General features: G+C 46.0%; 1 protein-coding gene across 1 annotated transcript in view; it reads right to left on the bottom strand.

Moving 5' to 3' along the window:
• The window catches only part of Clasp1 (cytoplasmic linker associated protein 1), a 230,916-nt gene that overhangs the window by 53,320 nt on the left and 160,751 nt on the right, over positions 1–16,845 (bottom strand). Inside the window, exons 23-29 of the mRNA XM_052201268.1 lie at positions 13,993–14,096; positions 10,099–10,343; positions 7,759–7,822; positions 5,539–5,541; positions 4,993–5,156; positions 2,048–2,126; positions 1,089–1,232 (exon numbers count right to left, since the gene is read on the bottom strand). Of these exons, the coding sequence (XP_052057228.1) occupies positions 1,089–1,232; positions 2,048–2,126; positions 4,993–5,156; positions 5,539–5,541; positions 7,759–7,822; positions 10,099–10,343; positions 13,993–14,096 (803 nt within the window). The remainder of the gene's footprint in view (positions 1–1,088; positions 1,233–2,047; positions 2,127–4,992; positions 5,157–5,538; positions 5,542–7,758; positions 7,823–10,098; positions 10,344–13,992; positions 14,097–16,845) is intronic.

Raw genomic sequence — 16,845 nt, 5'->3', positions numbered from 1 at the left:
TGACTGGACAACCAGATGTGATCTGGTTGGAAGGTGGGGAAGAGGCCTGGATAGCAGAGTGGTGAACCCTGTTGGGAAGCTGTCAAAGACAGCCCAGAGCAGATATATGATGTAGCCATCTCTGCCACAGGGTCTGGGTTTTTGTTTTGTTTTTTTAATATGGGTTCTGGGGATGGTCCTCACACTTTTGAGACAAGTGTTCTCCTGAATGATGCCCAGCAGCCATATGCCGCTTGTGAAACCCACGCAGGGCTATAACACTGGCAGAAGGAGAAAGGGAAGTGCTACAGCCACCAAGCCCAACTCGCTGGAGTCTGCTCTGTGACGCGGACTGTACCTAGCCAGGGAATGGCGGTCTGGGCTCTGGATTCCCGGGAAGCTACCAAAGCAATAAAGTAATGGCTTGCTGTTGGGCGTCTCAAAAAACAAAATCAGAGTTCTGAGGCTGGGGAGATGGGTCACTGTACAAGAGGAGGCCCGAGGGCTTATCTCCAGCCCTGTGGGGGAAGCGTGGAGACTTGTGTCTATTGCTCCAATACTGAGAAGAAGGGGCAGAAGGAGCCCTGAAGCTCACTGCTCAGTCAACCTAACTGAACTGATGAGCTTCAGTCTGAATACTAAGGTGAAGAGAAACAGAGGAAGATACTTGAGGTTCATCTCTGGCCACACGCAAGTACAACAGGTGTACATGGACACACACATCCTTCCCAGATTAAAGAGGGTGTGTTCTGGGTCTGGGGGGGAATGTGACAGAAATATTTGGTTCTTTTTAAAGTCAGGAGTCTGCTATATCTTAGCAAACATCTCAACTACATTTCCCTCCCAGGCACTTTGCAGCCACAGTGAGGCCCAGATCTGCCCATCCCTCATCAGAGCACAGCGCCAGCCAGCACACTAGTACTAATGCTTTGTTATCACACAGCTTGGTCCATCAGACTACAGATGGGCGGAGCAGGACAGAGAAGCAGTAACTGCACAGCCGTGGCGACACAGCTAGGTGGGCGTGGGGGGCGGTGCACACACTTCTGGGGGATGTGTGTGCCTGGCTCAGGAATGCCTGGAGTTCTGCTTCAGCTCTGAGAACATACCTTTCTCACGTCTGAACTCTTTGGTTCTGTAGTCCATGTTATGATCCTAGAAACAGCAAGTCTTGTTTCGCTGGAATTTACAAAATCTGTGGGGTCCATCTGTCTGGCCAGAGACTCGATGTATTTCAGGATGGCCACTTTGACCTGAGAGACCAATGATCATAAGTGTTAAGCATCGGCTGTCACAATTTTTGAATAGAATTCTTGGCTGGCAGGCAGCCGAAAAGTGCACACCACGAAGGGGAACTTCCCTCTGTCCCCGATGGAGTCTACGCGTGCGACAAGTCTATTCCACATCCACGCTCCTAGATTCTCAAAGAGAATGGCTTTCCCACTGCCAGAAGGCCAAGCTCGGCTCTGCAGCCAGTTCTGTGACACACTCTGGGCCAGGCCCCGACAGGCAATTCCCACCCCCGCTCATCCTTCACCCCATTAGCCTTTGCTCTCAGGAGGAGGAGGCTACTATCTGAGAGACCTGCCGGAGAGCCTCAAGCAAAGTCAGAGGTCAAGGAACGGACTACATATGGGCACACACAGCCTCCGTTCTTTGTGTAGTAACACGACTGAGTTGTCTTGTCATTACAGGTGTGACTTTCTACCTGTCTCAGAGAGTGTCACTATTGAAAAAATATTCTGACACTGTATTGATCTTGGGAGATCAGAATGCTTTTCCCATTATAGGGTCAACTGTGACAAAGCTAATGCACACTGGTCAAGGACGCAACTGATGCTGTTGGCAGAAGTAAAACATGGCACAATTATTCTTGCACATTCTAACAGTAGGCACCTGCCTACCACAGGAACCAGCCATTTGGGACCCCGGGAAATGAGAACAGGTTCTCAGAGGGCTGAAGAGATGCTCCTAGTTATTCAGATCTCTAGGTGAGCCACACAGGGAAAAGAGAACTTGAAAAGCAACCATAAATAACAGGTGTTGAATTACATGAACAGACACCAACCTTGAGGTTTGGAGTTTGAGTTTGATCCACAATAAATCTCATCAAAATGTTAAATTGTTGATCAAATGGAAAGGAATCCCTAGGATAAAAACAAGTTCTTATGTTTAATCCTGCTGCAGATTAATATATACAAAAGTACATTTATATTTTTAAGTAAACATACATGTTTATATATATACATGTATATATATATATATGTAGTCTTTTCAGTTCATATAAATATTAAATTAACATTTCTATATGGAAAACTGAGTGTGGCTAATTTAAAACTGGCTAGGCAGAGAATGCAGGCAAGCAGGTGGCCTCCTACTCCCACCGCTCCCCTTCCTGAACACTGCTTACTGGAGAACTGGTGACTCTCAGGTCCCATCTTTCCATCTGTACTAGGCCACCTAGAGCTTACCCTGTGGAAGCTAAGCAGGTGTCCTCCAGTCTTGTAAGTGCAGGTGACCCACAGAAAAATGCTTGTGCAGTGCTCTGTGCTGGGAACTTCTCTACCCAGCTATTACTCACAGGGATGCCTCGGGCCCAAGGAGCCCTTTTCCTTGCCTCAAGCCTGTGACTAAGCCCGTGCCTGATCCAACCAAGAGACCCTGTGGGCTTCTGCTAGCGAAACTCAATCCTTTCATTCTTAGTGTAGCAATCACTACTGCTGGTTTAAATTGCATAACAGAGGTACTGGGCTGTGACATCTTCCTTGAAGGAAAGATAAGAAAGTTGAGTGTCTGGGAGTGAGTGACAGATCTCTTAGATCTAAGAGACTCTTCCTACAGAGGTATAGGAAGGGACTAAAGATGCAGGTTTGAATCTCTAACTGAGGAAGAAATGTTATCAAGTGTTTCAAGACACAAGTGGAAATGAGAAGAAATAACATGAGAAAACTATAAAGTTTGTAAAGGGGAACATATTACAACCTGGTGTTTTAATCCTAATTACTTATAAAAAGTAAGTTTAAGCTAAGTGGTAGAGCACCTACCAATCAGGGCAAAGCCTTGGGGTTCCCCTGACCCTCAAAGCAGTCGAACTGGCCTAAGAGCATCCTATTTTCACAATGGAAGCTAGAGAGCTGCTTCAGGAACAGCGCACCTCAGTGTCGCCATTTACGGAGTCACACTGGGACTGCACCGAGGGCACCTTTCCTGCAGCTCCTGCTTCAGTCTGACCTTGCTATGAGAGCAGGTATACTATCCGCTGAGGGAGTGAGGGACTGGGCAGAGAAATGAATGTCTTAGATAGACATGCACCAAATTTACTGGTGATTAAGTTTTTTGGGTCTGTTTCTGGTTGGTGCATGTGTGTGCCTACGCTGCGTTTCTCCCTCGATCATTTCAACACTGAGCTGGGATCTGCTGTCTGAGCCCAGAGCTTTCTCCCGTCCTCACGCTGGTGGAGCAAGTGCAGAATAATCTGCACAACTAAGGTTAAGACTCTTACCAAAGCCGGGCATGGTGGCGCAGGCCTTTAATCCCAGCACTTGGGAGGCAGAGGCAGGCGGATTTCTGAGTTCAAGGCCAGCCTGGGTCTACAAAGTGAGTTCCAGGACAGCCAGGGCTACGCAGAGAAACCCTATCTAGAAAAAACAAAAAACAAACAAACAAACAATAAACAGAAATAACTACGGAAAGTACACACATATATAGAAATAGTTTCTCAGCTCAGAGGTTGAGAATAGGTAACAATTGTGACCTTAGGCAAGTCAGCACGGCTTTTGTTTCTCACTGTTAAAACACCATGTTACCTGAGACCTTCCCCTGTGAAAACCCCAAGTCTGTGAACCCTCGGTTCTGTGTAAGGTACTGCTGTGGTAATAGCTTCCGAATGCCTGGGAATCACTTGCTTGTTCTTTTGAGAGATCACCCTTTGTCCTCTGTCTTCTACCAAATCAGCCAGATCACTCCAAGTATTTTCAGATATCGGTCATTCACATCTAGTCCAGGCATGCTAACGCCCCTCAGCTGTACAGTAAGCACCAGGCTTCTGTGGAGAAACACAGTTCCCAAGTGTTTCTGAGCCACTGTAACAGCCAGACGAGCTACCAAGATGGTTGCTATTCTCAAACTCTGAGCTGAGTAACTGTCTATTTCTGTATGTGTGTGCATTCAGTAGTTACTTCTATATTAATTATTTCTGGACACAAACACGCATACACATGCATAGACACACAGACACACACACACACACACAGACACACACACACACACACACACTGCCCACAAAGAGCAGCACGTGGAGACAAGTAGTCAACATTAGGTGTCTTTATCATTTGCCATCAAATGCTTCGAGCCAGCGACTTCCGCTCAGTCAGGAGGCTCATCCTCAGTTTGGTCAGGCTGACTGAGCAGCGAGACCCCCACTTCCCCACTGCTAGGATTACAGGTGCAAACATGCTGGGACCTGAAATCAGGTCCTCATGCATGTGTGGGGCTTCAGCAACTGAGCCTCCTTCTCTAGCACCAGAACTGTCAATTTAGAGACATTTGTGGTCCAACAAGATGTCTACATCATATGTTGATAAATTTCTGAGGCAAGTTAGAAAAAAGTTGAAGTATTAAAATAGAACTTCATAAAGATATAAACAAATATTCTACATATTAATCTCTCTAAATGTTATTTTTTTTTTTACATAAAAGAAAGGGAATTGTTGAAGTTCTATACATTTCATAGGCATTCATAAAATATCATCAACTTGAAGATGACATGTGAGCAGGGGCAACCATGGAAAGACTGAAACCACAAGCCCGGAGCTACTGGTGCTGCCGTTATCCCAGCACTCAGGAGGCAGAGGCAGGCGGACCTGAGTTTGAGGCCAGCCTGGTCTACAAAGCGAGTTCCAGGACAGCCAGGCTGCCATTAGGAAATTCTGTCTTGAAAAACAAACAAAACAAAGGACTAAAATGATGGCCAAGACTCCTACAGCAGTAACACGGCAAGACTGCAGCGCTCACCTGGTGACATCCAGAGCCTTCTGAACTTTTGCTTGCACGGATCCAAGTAAGTCTGCCCCCATCTTCTTAAGCAGCTGTGTGAGAAGGACGAAGAGCCAGTCTTGCAAGTCATCCTTATGAATGATTATGAAATCCACGAGGGTCTCCAAAAACATACTGAAAACCTGCACGAGAGGAAACCAAGCACCTCACACCCTGCCTTCCTGACCTCCTCCACAGCCTGAGAAGGTTCCAAATGCCCGCCCGAGCTGGCCCAGCCCAGTCCTGCCACTCAGGTTCCAAATGCCCGCCCGAGCTGGCCCAGCCCAGTCCTGCCGCTCGGGTTAAGTACTGCTCACATCTTGAGAGGCAAATGCTCAGCAGAATGTGGGGATGGGCTTGGGACAGGCAGGGGATTGGGGACGGCGTACTTGACACTTACTCTCTGTTGTGAGTTCCACCGCACACCAGGCCATGCAACAAAACAAATTCCATGTTAGTCCACAGCAAAGTAAGACCAGTTTCATGCAGTTCCTTTCCTGAAAAAGCTACAAACTGATAAAATACCCTCTTCTCCCTCCATAAACCCGCAACTGTCAGTACAGAGAGAAATACATGTTTTGGAGTTTAATCCTGGAGAATTTTCTGAGAAAGAAAGAAAGAGAGAGAGAGAGAGAGAGAGAGAGAGAGAGAGAGAGAGAGAGAGAGAGAGAGAGAGAGAGAGAGACGGTGGTGGTGGTATCTTGTCCTGGTTGTATACTATTCTGACTCATTCCCTAGCATTCAACACAAACCATCACAGGGATCAAGGGGTAGAAGCCCTATTCATGTTTCTGTAACCATTGAATTTTGTCAAGTAATGTGATGTGTGCCAGTTTCAGATATTAAGAAAAAGGTTATCAGAAGTGCTACCGTCAACCCGTGAATTCTCGTGCCACTCTGGTGACTGCTGCCACTCGAGGTACAACAGTACAGAGTGGAGTGTCCCTGAGCCTGTCTCAGGGAAGGAAGTGGCACCAAGCTTCCCACCCTGCTGCTGCGCTGGGACACCCACCCCACACTCCTCAATTCTATCACAGCAACTATTCACCATGAGGGTCTCCAGTGACCGCTCAGAAAGTCGGCGAGCTCTGACAGGTGGGAATTCCTAGCTTTGCTCAGGCAGCTAAGAATATGAACTAAACTGAGACCTCCAACTCACTGGACAAGAGCCTTCTGATGGAAACAAATTTCCTTCTTTATCCTCACATTCTGCTTCTGAATCAGCAATCTAGAGGTAACGGGTAACAGAAAGTTCATCAATGTGAAACCATCTAACATAGTATCCCTTATGGTCTAACTCTTAGCAGTTACGTTACACTTATGGTTTAAATTATATTGTTCTTAATACTTCCACAGAGAAAAACCTTGATGGTAAGGTCTTTGGCTATCTGTTTGGACTCTACACTCAGTCTTTTGGGGGTTTGAAATCGATGCCTTTGATGGTGTCCTTCCTGGCAGGCCCTCACAGTGATGGAGTGATTACTGCTGCATGAACACGAGGGAGAAGCGGCGCCCTGGGGCTCTGGTTTTTCCACATCCCTAGCTCATGAAAGGAATTCAAGAAATACCGAATGACTGGGTGAATGGGCGGAGGGTGGGTACATGGATGAATAGAGGGCTAGGCTGATGGATGGATGGGTGGTAATGATGGATGATGGTGGGTAAGTGGGTGGATGGGGAGATGGGTGGACAGATGAATGGAGATAAGCAGAGAGATGAATGGATAGGTGAGTAGGTAGGTGGTAGGTGAGTGGACGGACGGACGGACGGACGGAGATGAGTGAATGGATGAACTGCTGCGTAAATGAATGAATCAATAGGTGGGTGGATGGATATTTATTACAAGGACATTCGTATGAGGAAGCAAGAGTAGGAAAGAAGAAAAAAGGAAGTTGCTGAACTCTGGTCGCCCACCACAGGCTTTATTCTCCCAGTATGACTTGAAAGAGACCACCTTTACTAGGTGCAATGCTGTCCACAGTGCACTTAGGTCCTCTCCATCCCACACTCTAGCATCTCTCTGGTGTTTAAGCCCTCAGCTCTCTCTCCCCACTTCTCCAGTTTCTCACTCTTTAGATATCACTAGCCCTTACTAGCTCTTTCCAAAGAATACGATTTATTTAAAATATAGTTAAATCTAAGGGGCTTTTGTAAAGAGGCCCCCTTTCAACACTACCCCTGGTGGGGTTTCTGAGAAAGATTAGGGAAAGGGGAGAGGCGGGAGTTTCATTGAATCCTTAAAGCTTGGTGTCCCAGAAGGCAGAAGTACTACCCAGCAGAACTCCATCTACCAAGTTCTTCAGGAGAAACAGCTGAACTTGGTTTTGTAATAAAGGCAACAAATAGATTTTGTATTTAATATATAAATATAAATACTTAAAATATATAAGTGTATAATATATATAAATATATAAATTCTACCTGAGATACCAAAGTAACCGTATACATTTTCCCACTACTGTAACTTGTAAAAATATACTATATTATATTCTAGACCCTAGCACACTGTTTGGCTAAAAGCAGACAAACATAAATTCCTGCTAATGGAATGAAAGACTCGATCTGCCCTTTCATGACATTCCCTATTTGAGGAACACTTAATTTGAAATCGATGATCATGTACGTTCCCAATAATTACACTTTGGAAGATGTTAATGCAGACTGCTGGGAAATTCTCTCTCAATTCTGGGGTGTATTGCACAGTTGCACAGGCATGCACATAGAATATACATAAGGTCTGGTTACCTTGCTGTGCGGGTCAGCAAACATTCGGGTGAAAATCTCACACAGTCTCTTCAATTCTACTCGACTAGTTGAGAAAAAAAATGGAAATAAGTGAGTTGAAAATGTAATGTCAGCCGGGCGGTGGTGGCGCACATGGTAATCCCAGCACTCTGGGAGGCAGAGGCAGGCGGATTTCTGAGTTCGAGGCCAGTCTGGTCTACAGAGTGAGTTCCAGGACAGCCAGGGCTACACAGAGAAACCTTGTCTCAGGGGAAAAAAAAAAACAAACCAAAAAACCAAAAAAGTAATGTCACCAGTAATATTAGATTAAAAACCCTTTACCTAATCTTTAGTTATGCAATTAAAAAAAAAACTATCTCAAACTATCTTTCCTAATTGGTGATGAGACTGAGCCTCTCAAAGGCATAGTCTCAGTCTCAGTTTAGGGTGAGGGAACAAACTTGACTGCTGTGTACTCGGTGCTGCCAGAAGTGAACAGGTAGGAACCAAGTTCCCTTACTTCAGCACAAGTCAATTTCCTACCTGCTAGGCTGTGTGTGTGAGCATGTGTGAGCATGTGTGAGTGTGTGTGAGTATGTGTGAGCATGTGTGAGTGTGTGTGTGTGTAAAGATCACAGGACAAAGAGTGGTGGTAAGTCCTCTCCTTCTATCCGTGGGGCCCGTGGACTGAACTGGGTTGCCGGGTTGGGCACCATCACCCACTGTGCATCTCACTGGACCACATACTTGCACTGTTCCCTGAGTACAGTGCCATCCTTGTGCCTTTCAGTCAGCCGGGAAACTGAGGATAAGCACTATGCTACACGGCTGAGGACTGTACAAGAAAATGGCTAACACTAGGACCACGAAAACCTCCGTGTACACTGGTGCCCCCTGCCTTCTCTCATCCTTGAAGCACAACTGAGTCTGCTTTCACATCAAGGATGGAAAGAACTGTTCTTTCTGGTCACACCATAACAATCCACTTCTTCAGGCACCTGAGATCCAGATGCCTCAAAGATCCTTCAGGTGATGAGAGCTAGCAGGTTCTTAAGAGCCATTGCAGGGTGAGGGTGGTGGGGGATCTAGTAAATACCATGAATGCAGAAAGGGGACCAATCAACAAAACTCCAACAACGGCCATGATGAATCATACTCATGTTGTGTCGGACGTATCACTAGGGTGCCTGTGTACTGGGAGGATATGACAGAAGCTCTCATAGCATCTTCATGGACAGAAAGGGTTCATGGGAGCAGGGGTGAGCACGGCCGACAGAGGCAGACTGGACACTGACACTTAGGGGTACGGCTAGCCATGTAGCAGTGCTCATGAACCACATGGGGGTCCTCCATCCACGGCCACAAACCTGCTTATACAGGCTCACAATTTATTTATCAAAACAAAACCCAAACAGGCAAGCAAGCAAGCAAATAAAGAAAAGACAAAACTCCCGCCTTTCTTTGAAGTAATGCTCAAGGGTTGCACAGCGTATTTCTCGGGTTCTTTACTCACATCTGCCTAACAGACTGGTCTTAAGACCCAGGCCATGCTAATAGGCTTAATTAGTGATCAGATTTATCTTCCATTCTCCATCCTTTCTCCCATCCTTTTTCCTTTGTTTTGTTTGTTTGTTTTTAGGGGGGGAATGGAAGGGGTGGGAGGATGGGGGTAGGTAAGGGTAGAGATAGGCTCTCACTCCATAGTCTAGTCTGGCTTAAAACTTACTGTGTAGGTCCAGGGTTGCCTTGAACTGACAGGGATCCCCCTGCTTCAGATGCCCAAGTGCTGAGATTACAGGCATATACTATCATACCTAGCTAATTTCTCTATTATTTCAAAAAAGTTATAAAATAATAGCATGGCAACAGAGATGTGATGGAATTTGCTATAGATGCGTCCCTTTATTTAGTCTATACAATCTTGGCTTCTAAATGTTTTATAAAACACCAAAGGAAGGTACAAGAAATCCGCAGCACAAAGCCAGCATGCGGCTGCTGCTGAGGACGCTGTTTCACTGCGGACTTGCTTGGACGCCGAGACTGTACACATGAGCGTGCAGACTTGTGCCTGCCGCAGCTTCTCCTGGAGCCCTGGGGAGAAGTGAGCCCTAGCAACACCGATGCTGTCTGGACCTGGCTCCTCGGGGACATCATCTAAAGGATGCTCCTAGATGTGCACCTGTAGGAACCAAACCTCCTAGCAACCTAACAGATGACAATGGCTTCGCTAATGTTTTCAGACATCTGGGTGGCAGGCATTATGTCTTCCCGGTGACTAGAACTTTGCAAGGACTCTATAATGGCAGAGGCACCTCAAAGTCTCTGATGAGTCCAACAGGGGACCGAGGTGCGTGTCCTCACCTCAGTGTTCTTTGGCTCTTCAATAAGTTCTGCAGGCCCAGGAGCCCCTCTTTCCTTTCTGACCAGTTGGAACTCGCACAGTGGTTGAGAACCTCTGCTACATCTTCAGTCTGCCGCAGATAATGGGGGATGCCACCATTCCTGGAGCCGTACGAGCGCTCGGAGCACACGCTGGAGGCGTCACTGTTGGCGTCATCGTCAGAGTACATTCCATAGGGCTCGTACCTCCTCCTCACAGGCTTCTTCTGAAATGTGCCACGAGGAGCAGGGGAGGGAGGAGTGGAAAAGTGAGCCAGCCATGACGCATCCATCAAAAACTACAGTGCAGAGTTAAATATACAAAGACACACACACACACACACACACACACACACACACACACACACACACACTTTGTATGCTTACAAATTAGGGAATAAAAACAGAAGTGTCAAGGTAGATGACATAAGTGACATGCTGCCCGTTTTTGTGAAGAAAGAATTTTTCGTCCTGTAGAAAGTGTGTATGCATGAGGGTGGTGGAAAAGGGGATTTTTCAGCCCGGTGGATTTGGTGTCAATCCTGGTATTACTGCTGAACAACTGTGCCAGTTTCTGCCTTGGTGACTCCTCTCCAGGAGGGTAACTATTACAACTGCCTCAGCACACTAGTGTGAGGGTTTAATGAATCTGAAGGCGGAAGCACCAGGTCACTGCAGCTGTGCTCACATGCACAGCCCCTGCAGAAAGCAGGGCCATCTACCTGAAGCACAGTCTGTGGATGCTCTTGAACAATCATGCATGCGTAAGAAGTCTGCAGTTGAACTGTTAGTGGTGGAGCTATTCTATGCAAAAGAGTCCAGACTGTATGAGCCACTTTAGACAACAGCATCATTTGGCTTTTTAAAGTAGCCTACAATAGCCCCTTCGTTCCCCTCCCACACTCTGAATATAAGTCAGTGTGTTAAACCCATATATAGTATGGTATGGTTGGCACATATGTTTCCTAAGTGCAGTTCCTGGCTCAGGCCACACAAATAGTTTTAATTTTCAAACAATGTTAATTATTTTGAATTCCAGTGCTCAGGACAGCACTGCCTTCTGTCCCAGCAAAAATTCCTCGTAGCATCCCCTTTGCACCTTTAAAAATACTTTTTATTTAGATGATAACCTATGTTTGATTTACACTGACATATAAGGCAGATTTCCTAAAATGAGAGGTCGGATGACAGATCTGTTCATGAAGTTATGATTATAAAACTGACACAAATAGAGTTAATAAAATAACACACAGGAAGGACAGGGCGCAGAGTGACATAAAAACAGAACAGCCTCACAGAAGGGTGTGCAAGGAGACGGCTCCACTCCACCGCAGTGAATCAGAATGCTTACCAGAAACACTGAGACCACAATCTCTAACTACAACTACATTTTGTGCTGCTTTCAACTAAATTCTAAAAGAAATAGAGTTGCAACAGAAAAAAAAAAGTTGTAAACAAAAGTTTAAGCACAGGTACCTTGCTCCTGGCGTCTCCTAACAGCTGTAGGCAGGAAAATATTGAAGGATGGGGAAAAAGCATAGAGAATTATGTCAGAAGCGCATGTGGGGATTGTTCTGGCAACAAAAGTGTACAGCAACATCTCTTAGCAAACCAAAAACAGGTCAGCAAGCAGTTGGTTTGGAGTAGATCGTAGCAGGCTGCAGTCCAAGTGGCATGTCCTAGTCCTTCTGGACCTGTCCCAGGCTCTCTGGGTCCTGGCAGACGTCTCGCTGAGATCTCCCACACACACCCACTGTTTGTCCCTATGAGATCTGTCTACCCCAGGGGCTCCCATGATTCCCTACCACGCTTCCCTCTTCAGAAGCAGGTCACTCAGAGATTAGGCACAGTGGACAAAGGAGCAAGGGTAGCAAGGGCAGCCTGGGAGCTGGGGCTCGGAGGAGGGCACAAGGGGAGCAGAAAGGTCTGAGTCTCCGGAGTGCCACTCTGCCTTGTAGGACTTTGCACACAGGCCCTGCTGTGGGCTTTAAATAACTATTTTAAAAAAAAGCAAAACAAAAACAACAAAACTGCTCTAATTGGAAGTCCCTTTCAACTGAGGGTTCAGCTCCACTGTTTCCTAGTCCTCTGACCACCACATGCTAGGGTCTCTGAATAAATAAAAGGCACATTCAGGAGGCTTTGACTTGAAAACTGCCTCACCGATCCTGTCCAGCCTTTGACTCAGGTTAAACCATGGTTAGAGCATACTCCAGTACCTGCCTGAAAAGAGTCCTTCTGCAAACAAGGCTGCCGGGTGGGCCGGCCAGGCCAGCTGCTGAGCAGACAGCTCTGAGAGTGCTGCCAGCTTCCTCTCTCTCAGATGCACACTAAGGAAAGAGCCTGACTGTGAGGAGCGAAGCAGAGACGCAGTGACAAGAGCGGCATCTACAGCAGCCACGGACCGGCCGTAAAGCACTGATCAGGGGGCGCAGGCTCCAGTCAAACCCTCAGACTGAAAAGCAGGGTGGCGCTGTTTGTGGTTGCTGTTTCCTAACAAGAGATACGTCTCACAACAGCAGTGGGGGGGAGCCACCAATGAGACCATTTTGAAGAGCACGTATTTCACATGTTGGCACATGACCTAGGTGTGTGAGACTCTTTCTATCAGCCAGGGACAAGTTCAGCACAACAGGAATGTTTGCTGTGCCACAGACTGAAGGAACCATGTGCACTTGATGGTTTTTTCCCCCCAAATATTACAATTAATATGCAAAATCCTCCCTCTTGTGCTTTACAACTTTAGAAACTAAATCTTAACATATAGGAAAAATTTTCTGTATGTGTGTGTGTGTGTGTGTGTGCATGTACGTGTACATGGGGGAGGGAGGAGGGAGAGAGAGAGAGAGAGGAAAGAGGTCACACTGGGGTCCCATTCCCTAGACACTGTTGACCTTGTTTTGAGACAGGGCCTCACTTTTACCCAAACTCATGGATTCAGCTGGACTGGCTGGCCAGCAAGCCCAAGATGTCAGCCATTCCATCGCTCTGGCCCTGGGATGACTGGGGCACACCACCACACACGGTGCTTTTTGCACATGGGTTCTGGGGGTTAACCCAGGCCCTCGTGCTTCCATGACAAGTATTTTATTAGCTAGTTCCCCAATCCCAGCTATTATTCTCAAATACTAAGTTGATCCATTTTGGGAGTATGGGTGACTCTCTTAAATCAGAATATCACACAACAGAATAAATGTATGTTTCAGATCTCAGACTCTATCATCCACTGCTACAATCATACATGTAGGCTATGTTATCAGAGCCTACAAAGCAACAGAGGCAACGGGATGGAAAACAGGCAATAGTGTGGGAAAAGAAGCTATGATAATACAGAAAACAAAAGCGATAGCTAGATGACATATGGGAAGCCCGATGCCATCACGAGTTCCTGAACACTCAGAAGCATGGGTCAGCTTCCTGACGCAGCTGTTTCTTGGGCAGCAAATTTGACTATGTGTTGTAAAAAGTGTGAGAGGAAAAAAAATAATAAACTTTACATAAGTTTTCTTTTTCTCCTATGAGTGTATGTGGTTTGTGAGCACGGCCGTCAAGGGCCTTCCCTAACTGCCAACCATACTCACGTGAGACAGGGCTTCTCACAAGATCCCACAGGGTGCTGACTAGGATGTGGTCTCACTGGCCGGCTAGCTCAGCGGACGCCATTTCTGCCTCTGGAATGCTGGGAATACAGGCAGGTCCCTGCGCCTGGCCCTCACCCTTGCCTAAGCTTTGATGGCGGGGCCACCATCCCAGCCCTGTCCTCACACTGGGAGAAGAGTGTAGAGATGACTTGGTCACCTGAGTTGGGGGCAATTTCATGTTAAGACAGACTATACAGACGAGCAACTGTGTGACTCTATCCTCCCGGCCTCTTACCAGTGCGTCGGCCACGGCAGCTTCCAAGTCGGTGCTGGTACTCAAGACCCGCATGGCACTCACAGACCCAGGGATGCGTCCTGACTGGCCCAGCCCAAACCGATCTAGTCAGAAAACAAAGCAGAACGCGTCAGTCTACTTACATCTTCTCAGTCCTCAGGAGGAGTCCTGCCTCGCCCACAACGACAGAGACGCCAACACTTCTAGCCAGTTTGAACTGCACCGGACTTGCCTGCAGTGGTAGGGCTAGTCACTCACAGTTAACACTAGTGGGCACAACTCGGGCTTTTCCTTCTTGGCGTTTTGATTTCTTTTAAGTGGAGCCTGTTCAGAAATTATGTTCCTGAAAGGGTTTGAGACACATGATGGAACTTATTATAGAAGGATGCGGCTCTGGGTTGGGACTTTTAATCTATTTAGCTGTCTTCTAGAAGACAGTGTCCTTGATGCTTGTTCAACACAAGCAAGCTTCATGGTCTGGGAAACAAGATTTGATGCAAGGTTAATGGGAAAAGTCAAAATCCCAAATAAATTATTAAATTGACCTTAATTTTCCTTGGTGTTAGTATTAACAGTTAATGCTATTATTTAAATTTACTAAAATTATCTAATCATCATCACAAAATGCTAGTGCCTTCTTTTTCAAACATTAATCATCTAGATATCATCAGTATAAATTTTACCTGAGTCCCTTTAAGGATTTTTGAATGATTAATTTTATATAGAAAAGGCTGAAGGAATCCAAAAACTTAAGATAAATTTTTGCAATTTAAGCAATTATTCTAAAGTTCTTATCTCCAACCTTTTTTATTTGTGTGTGTGAGTGTGTGTGCGTGCGTGTGTCTGTGTGAGCGTATGTCACCCATGCTCTCACAGGCCAGGAGAGGAGGGAAAGGCGGCCTACCCCAGGTGCTGGCCACTCAACGTGGCCCCTGAGGAGCCGGAGCCACGGAGGAGCCTCTCTAGCCCCTAGGGCTGCTCTTCCTCAAGGTGAACAGGACTTTCTTTTTAAGGTCCTTTAAAGCCCCAGCGGGACAGGAGTTACACAGCCCAGGGAGGACCCACCACCCACTGACGAGAAGTTTACTCATCAAAATTCTCGTACTTAATGTTAGGATGAAAAACGTGTCCTTTCTGACTTAGTAAAGAAAAAACAATTTGGACCAGGAAAAAAAAAATAAGTGTCTGCCTTAGCCACACATCAGCAATGCAGCATTGGAATAAGATGGATGGTGGTATTTTAAAGGAATCCATCTTTGTTTTTAAATTACACGTTAATTTGTTGATTATTTTGTGGGCAGCGGCTATGGTACTCATATGGAAGTTGAGTCTCTCTTCCGTTGTGTGGGCCTCAGAAACTGAATGCAGGCTGCCAGGGATGGCCGTCTTTCCCTGCTCAGGGAGCCCTTGTGACTTGACTTACAAAATGATACATTTAAGCTTTTGACAGAAAACAAGACTTCATCTACAAACCTGATGAACTTTAAAATAAAGTATTATTTAGCTATTTAAAACTATCAATTTCAAAACAATTTACTCTTCTACCACCACAGGCAGGGAACATAATTTAAATACTGCTAGTCAAAAGATTCATACACAGTCACAGATTTTTTTTTTTAATAAAGAAGAACAATTGTATGTCATACTATCCCCTTTTTTAATGCACTTGCTGATTACAAACGTCATCTTATGCCATGAAGTTTTGGAGGTGAGCTGCTATTGCTACACGAATTACAAAGACCGTGGGCAGTCAACTCGAAGCTACACGGATGCTTATTGGCTGGAGTGTGAAGCAGGGGCAGAATTAAGGGTTATGGGCATGCTGCCTTCTGAGTAATTTTGGCTCACTTTTTTTTTTCCATTAAAAAAGGGTAGATAGCAGGGAATTTATGAGTAACAAAATGAGTAATTCAGTAAAAGCCATTTAAAAGTTACCCAGCATAAACATAAAGTCTTAAAAACAAAAATTAAAAAAAAAAAAACAAAAAACAAAAAAACGAAACAGAAAGAACACGAGTAGATTTCATGCCAGCAATTCTTATTCCAGGGATAATATTGAATCTTTTCAGACAGAAAATTAAAACTTACAATAATAAAGCAAGTCCTCGGTGCTTCCCAGGTGCATACAGTTTGCCACACAGCGACTGTCAGTCACCTGACAGAGTGGGTAATGTGAGCTGTGATCTAAGGGGACATGCTGGTCTCCATCTAAGCATGACAGCCTTTCTGTTTTCACCAGGCAAACCCCTGTGGTCCATACTCACTGTTCCAAGGCTATGATAGAGCGGCTTCCCCAGGGATGGATGCAGAGGGCTATGCCCTCAGGCTGGCCCCTAATCCTTGGAGGAACACGCTCAGTCAGAGCTTACATGGTGAAAACATGCAGCTGCCTTCGTTTAGAAGAACCAAAGGGCAAGTAATTCGCTTGATAAACAGGTGAGCGTCGGCACTATTAACAGTGTGTGGGTTAGTAGAGCGTGCTGACTCTATTGAGAAAGCAGCCGTTAGCGGCTGTTAGTGTAGGAGAATGATGCCAGTTAAGGTGGCAAATGGATGCATCTTTAGACACGCACTCTCTGCATCTGTGGCCAGTAGGTTTGCTACGTTGAATGAAGCTGAGACAGACAATTTGGCACTCACAGGCAATGGGGCCAACCTCTGGCCTGTGTATGGCCTGGATCCTAACCTGCTTTCTATAAAGCTTTCAGGGCAATATATTTATTTCCCTATGTATGAAATTTTGCATGCTGTAATCTGAGGTGTGAGGAACTGGGACCTGAGTGTAACTGGGGCCTGACACTAATACTTAGCATCTGAACATATTTGGAGTGAGGACTGTGGAGACGAGAGACT

The sequence above is a fragment of the Apodemus sylvaticus genome, chromosome 12 (genome assembly GCF_947179515.1).
Source record: "Apodemus sylvaticus chromosome 12, mApoSyl1.1, whole genome shotgun sequence".
Classification (NCBI taxonomy): domain Eukaryota; kingdom Metazoa; phylum Chordata; class Mammalia; order Rodentia; family Muridae; genus Apodemus; species Apodemus sylvaticus.
The sequence above is the reverse complement of the archived record's forward strand: the minus strand, read 5'-3'. Positions and strand labels throughout refer to the sequence as shown.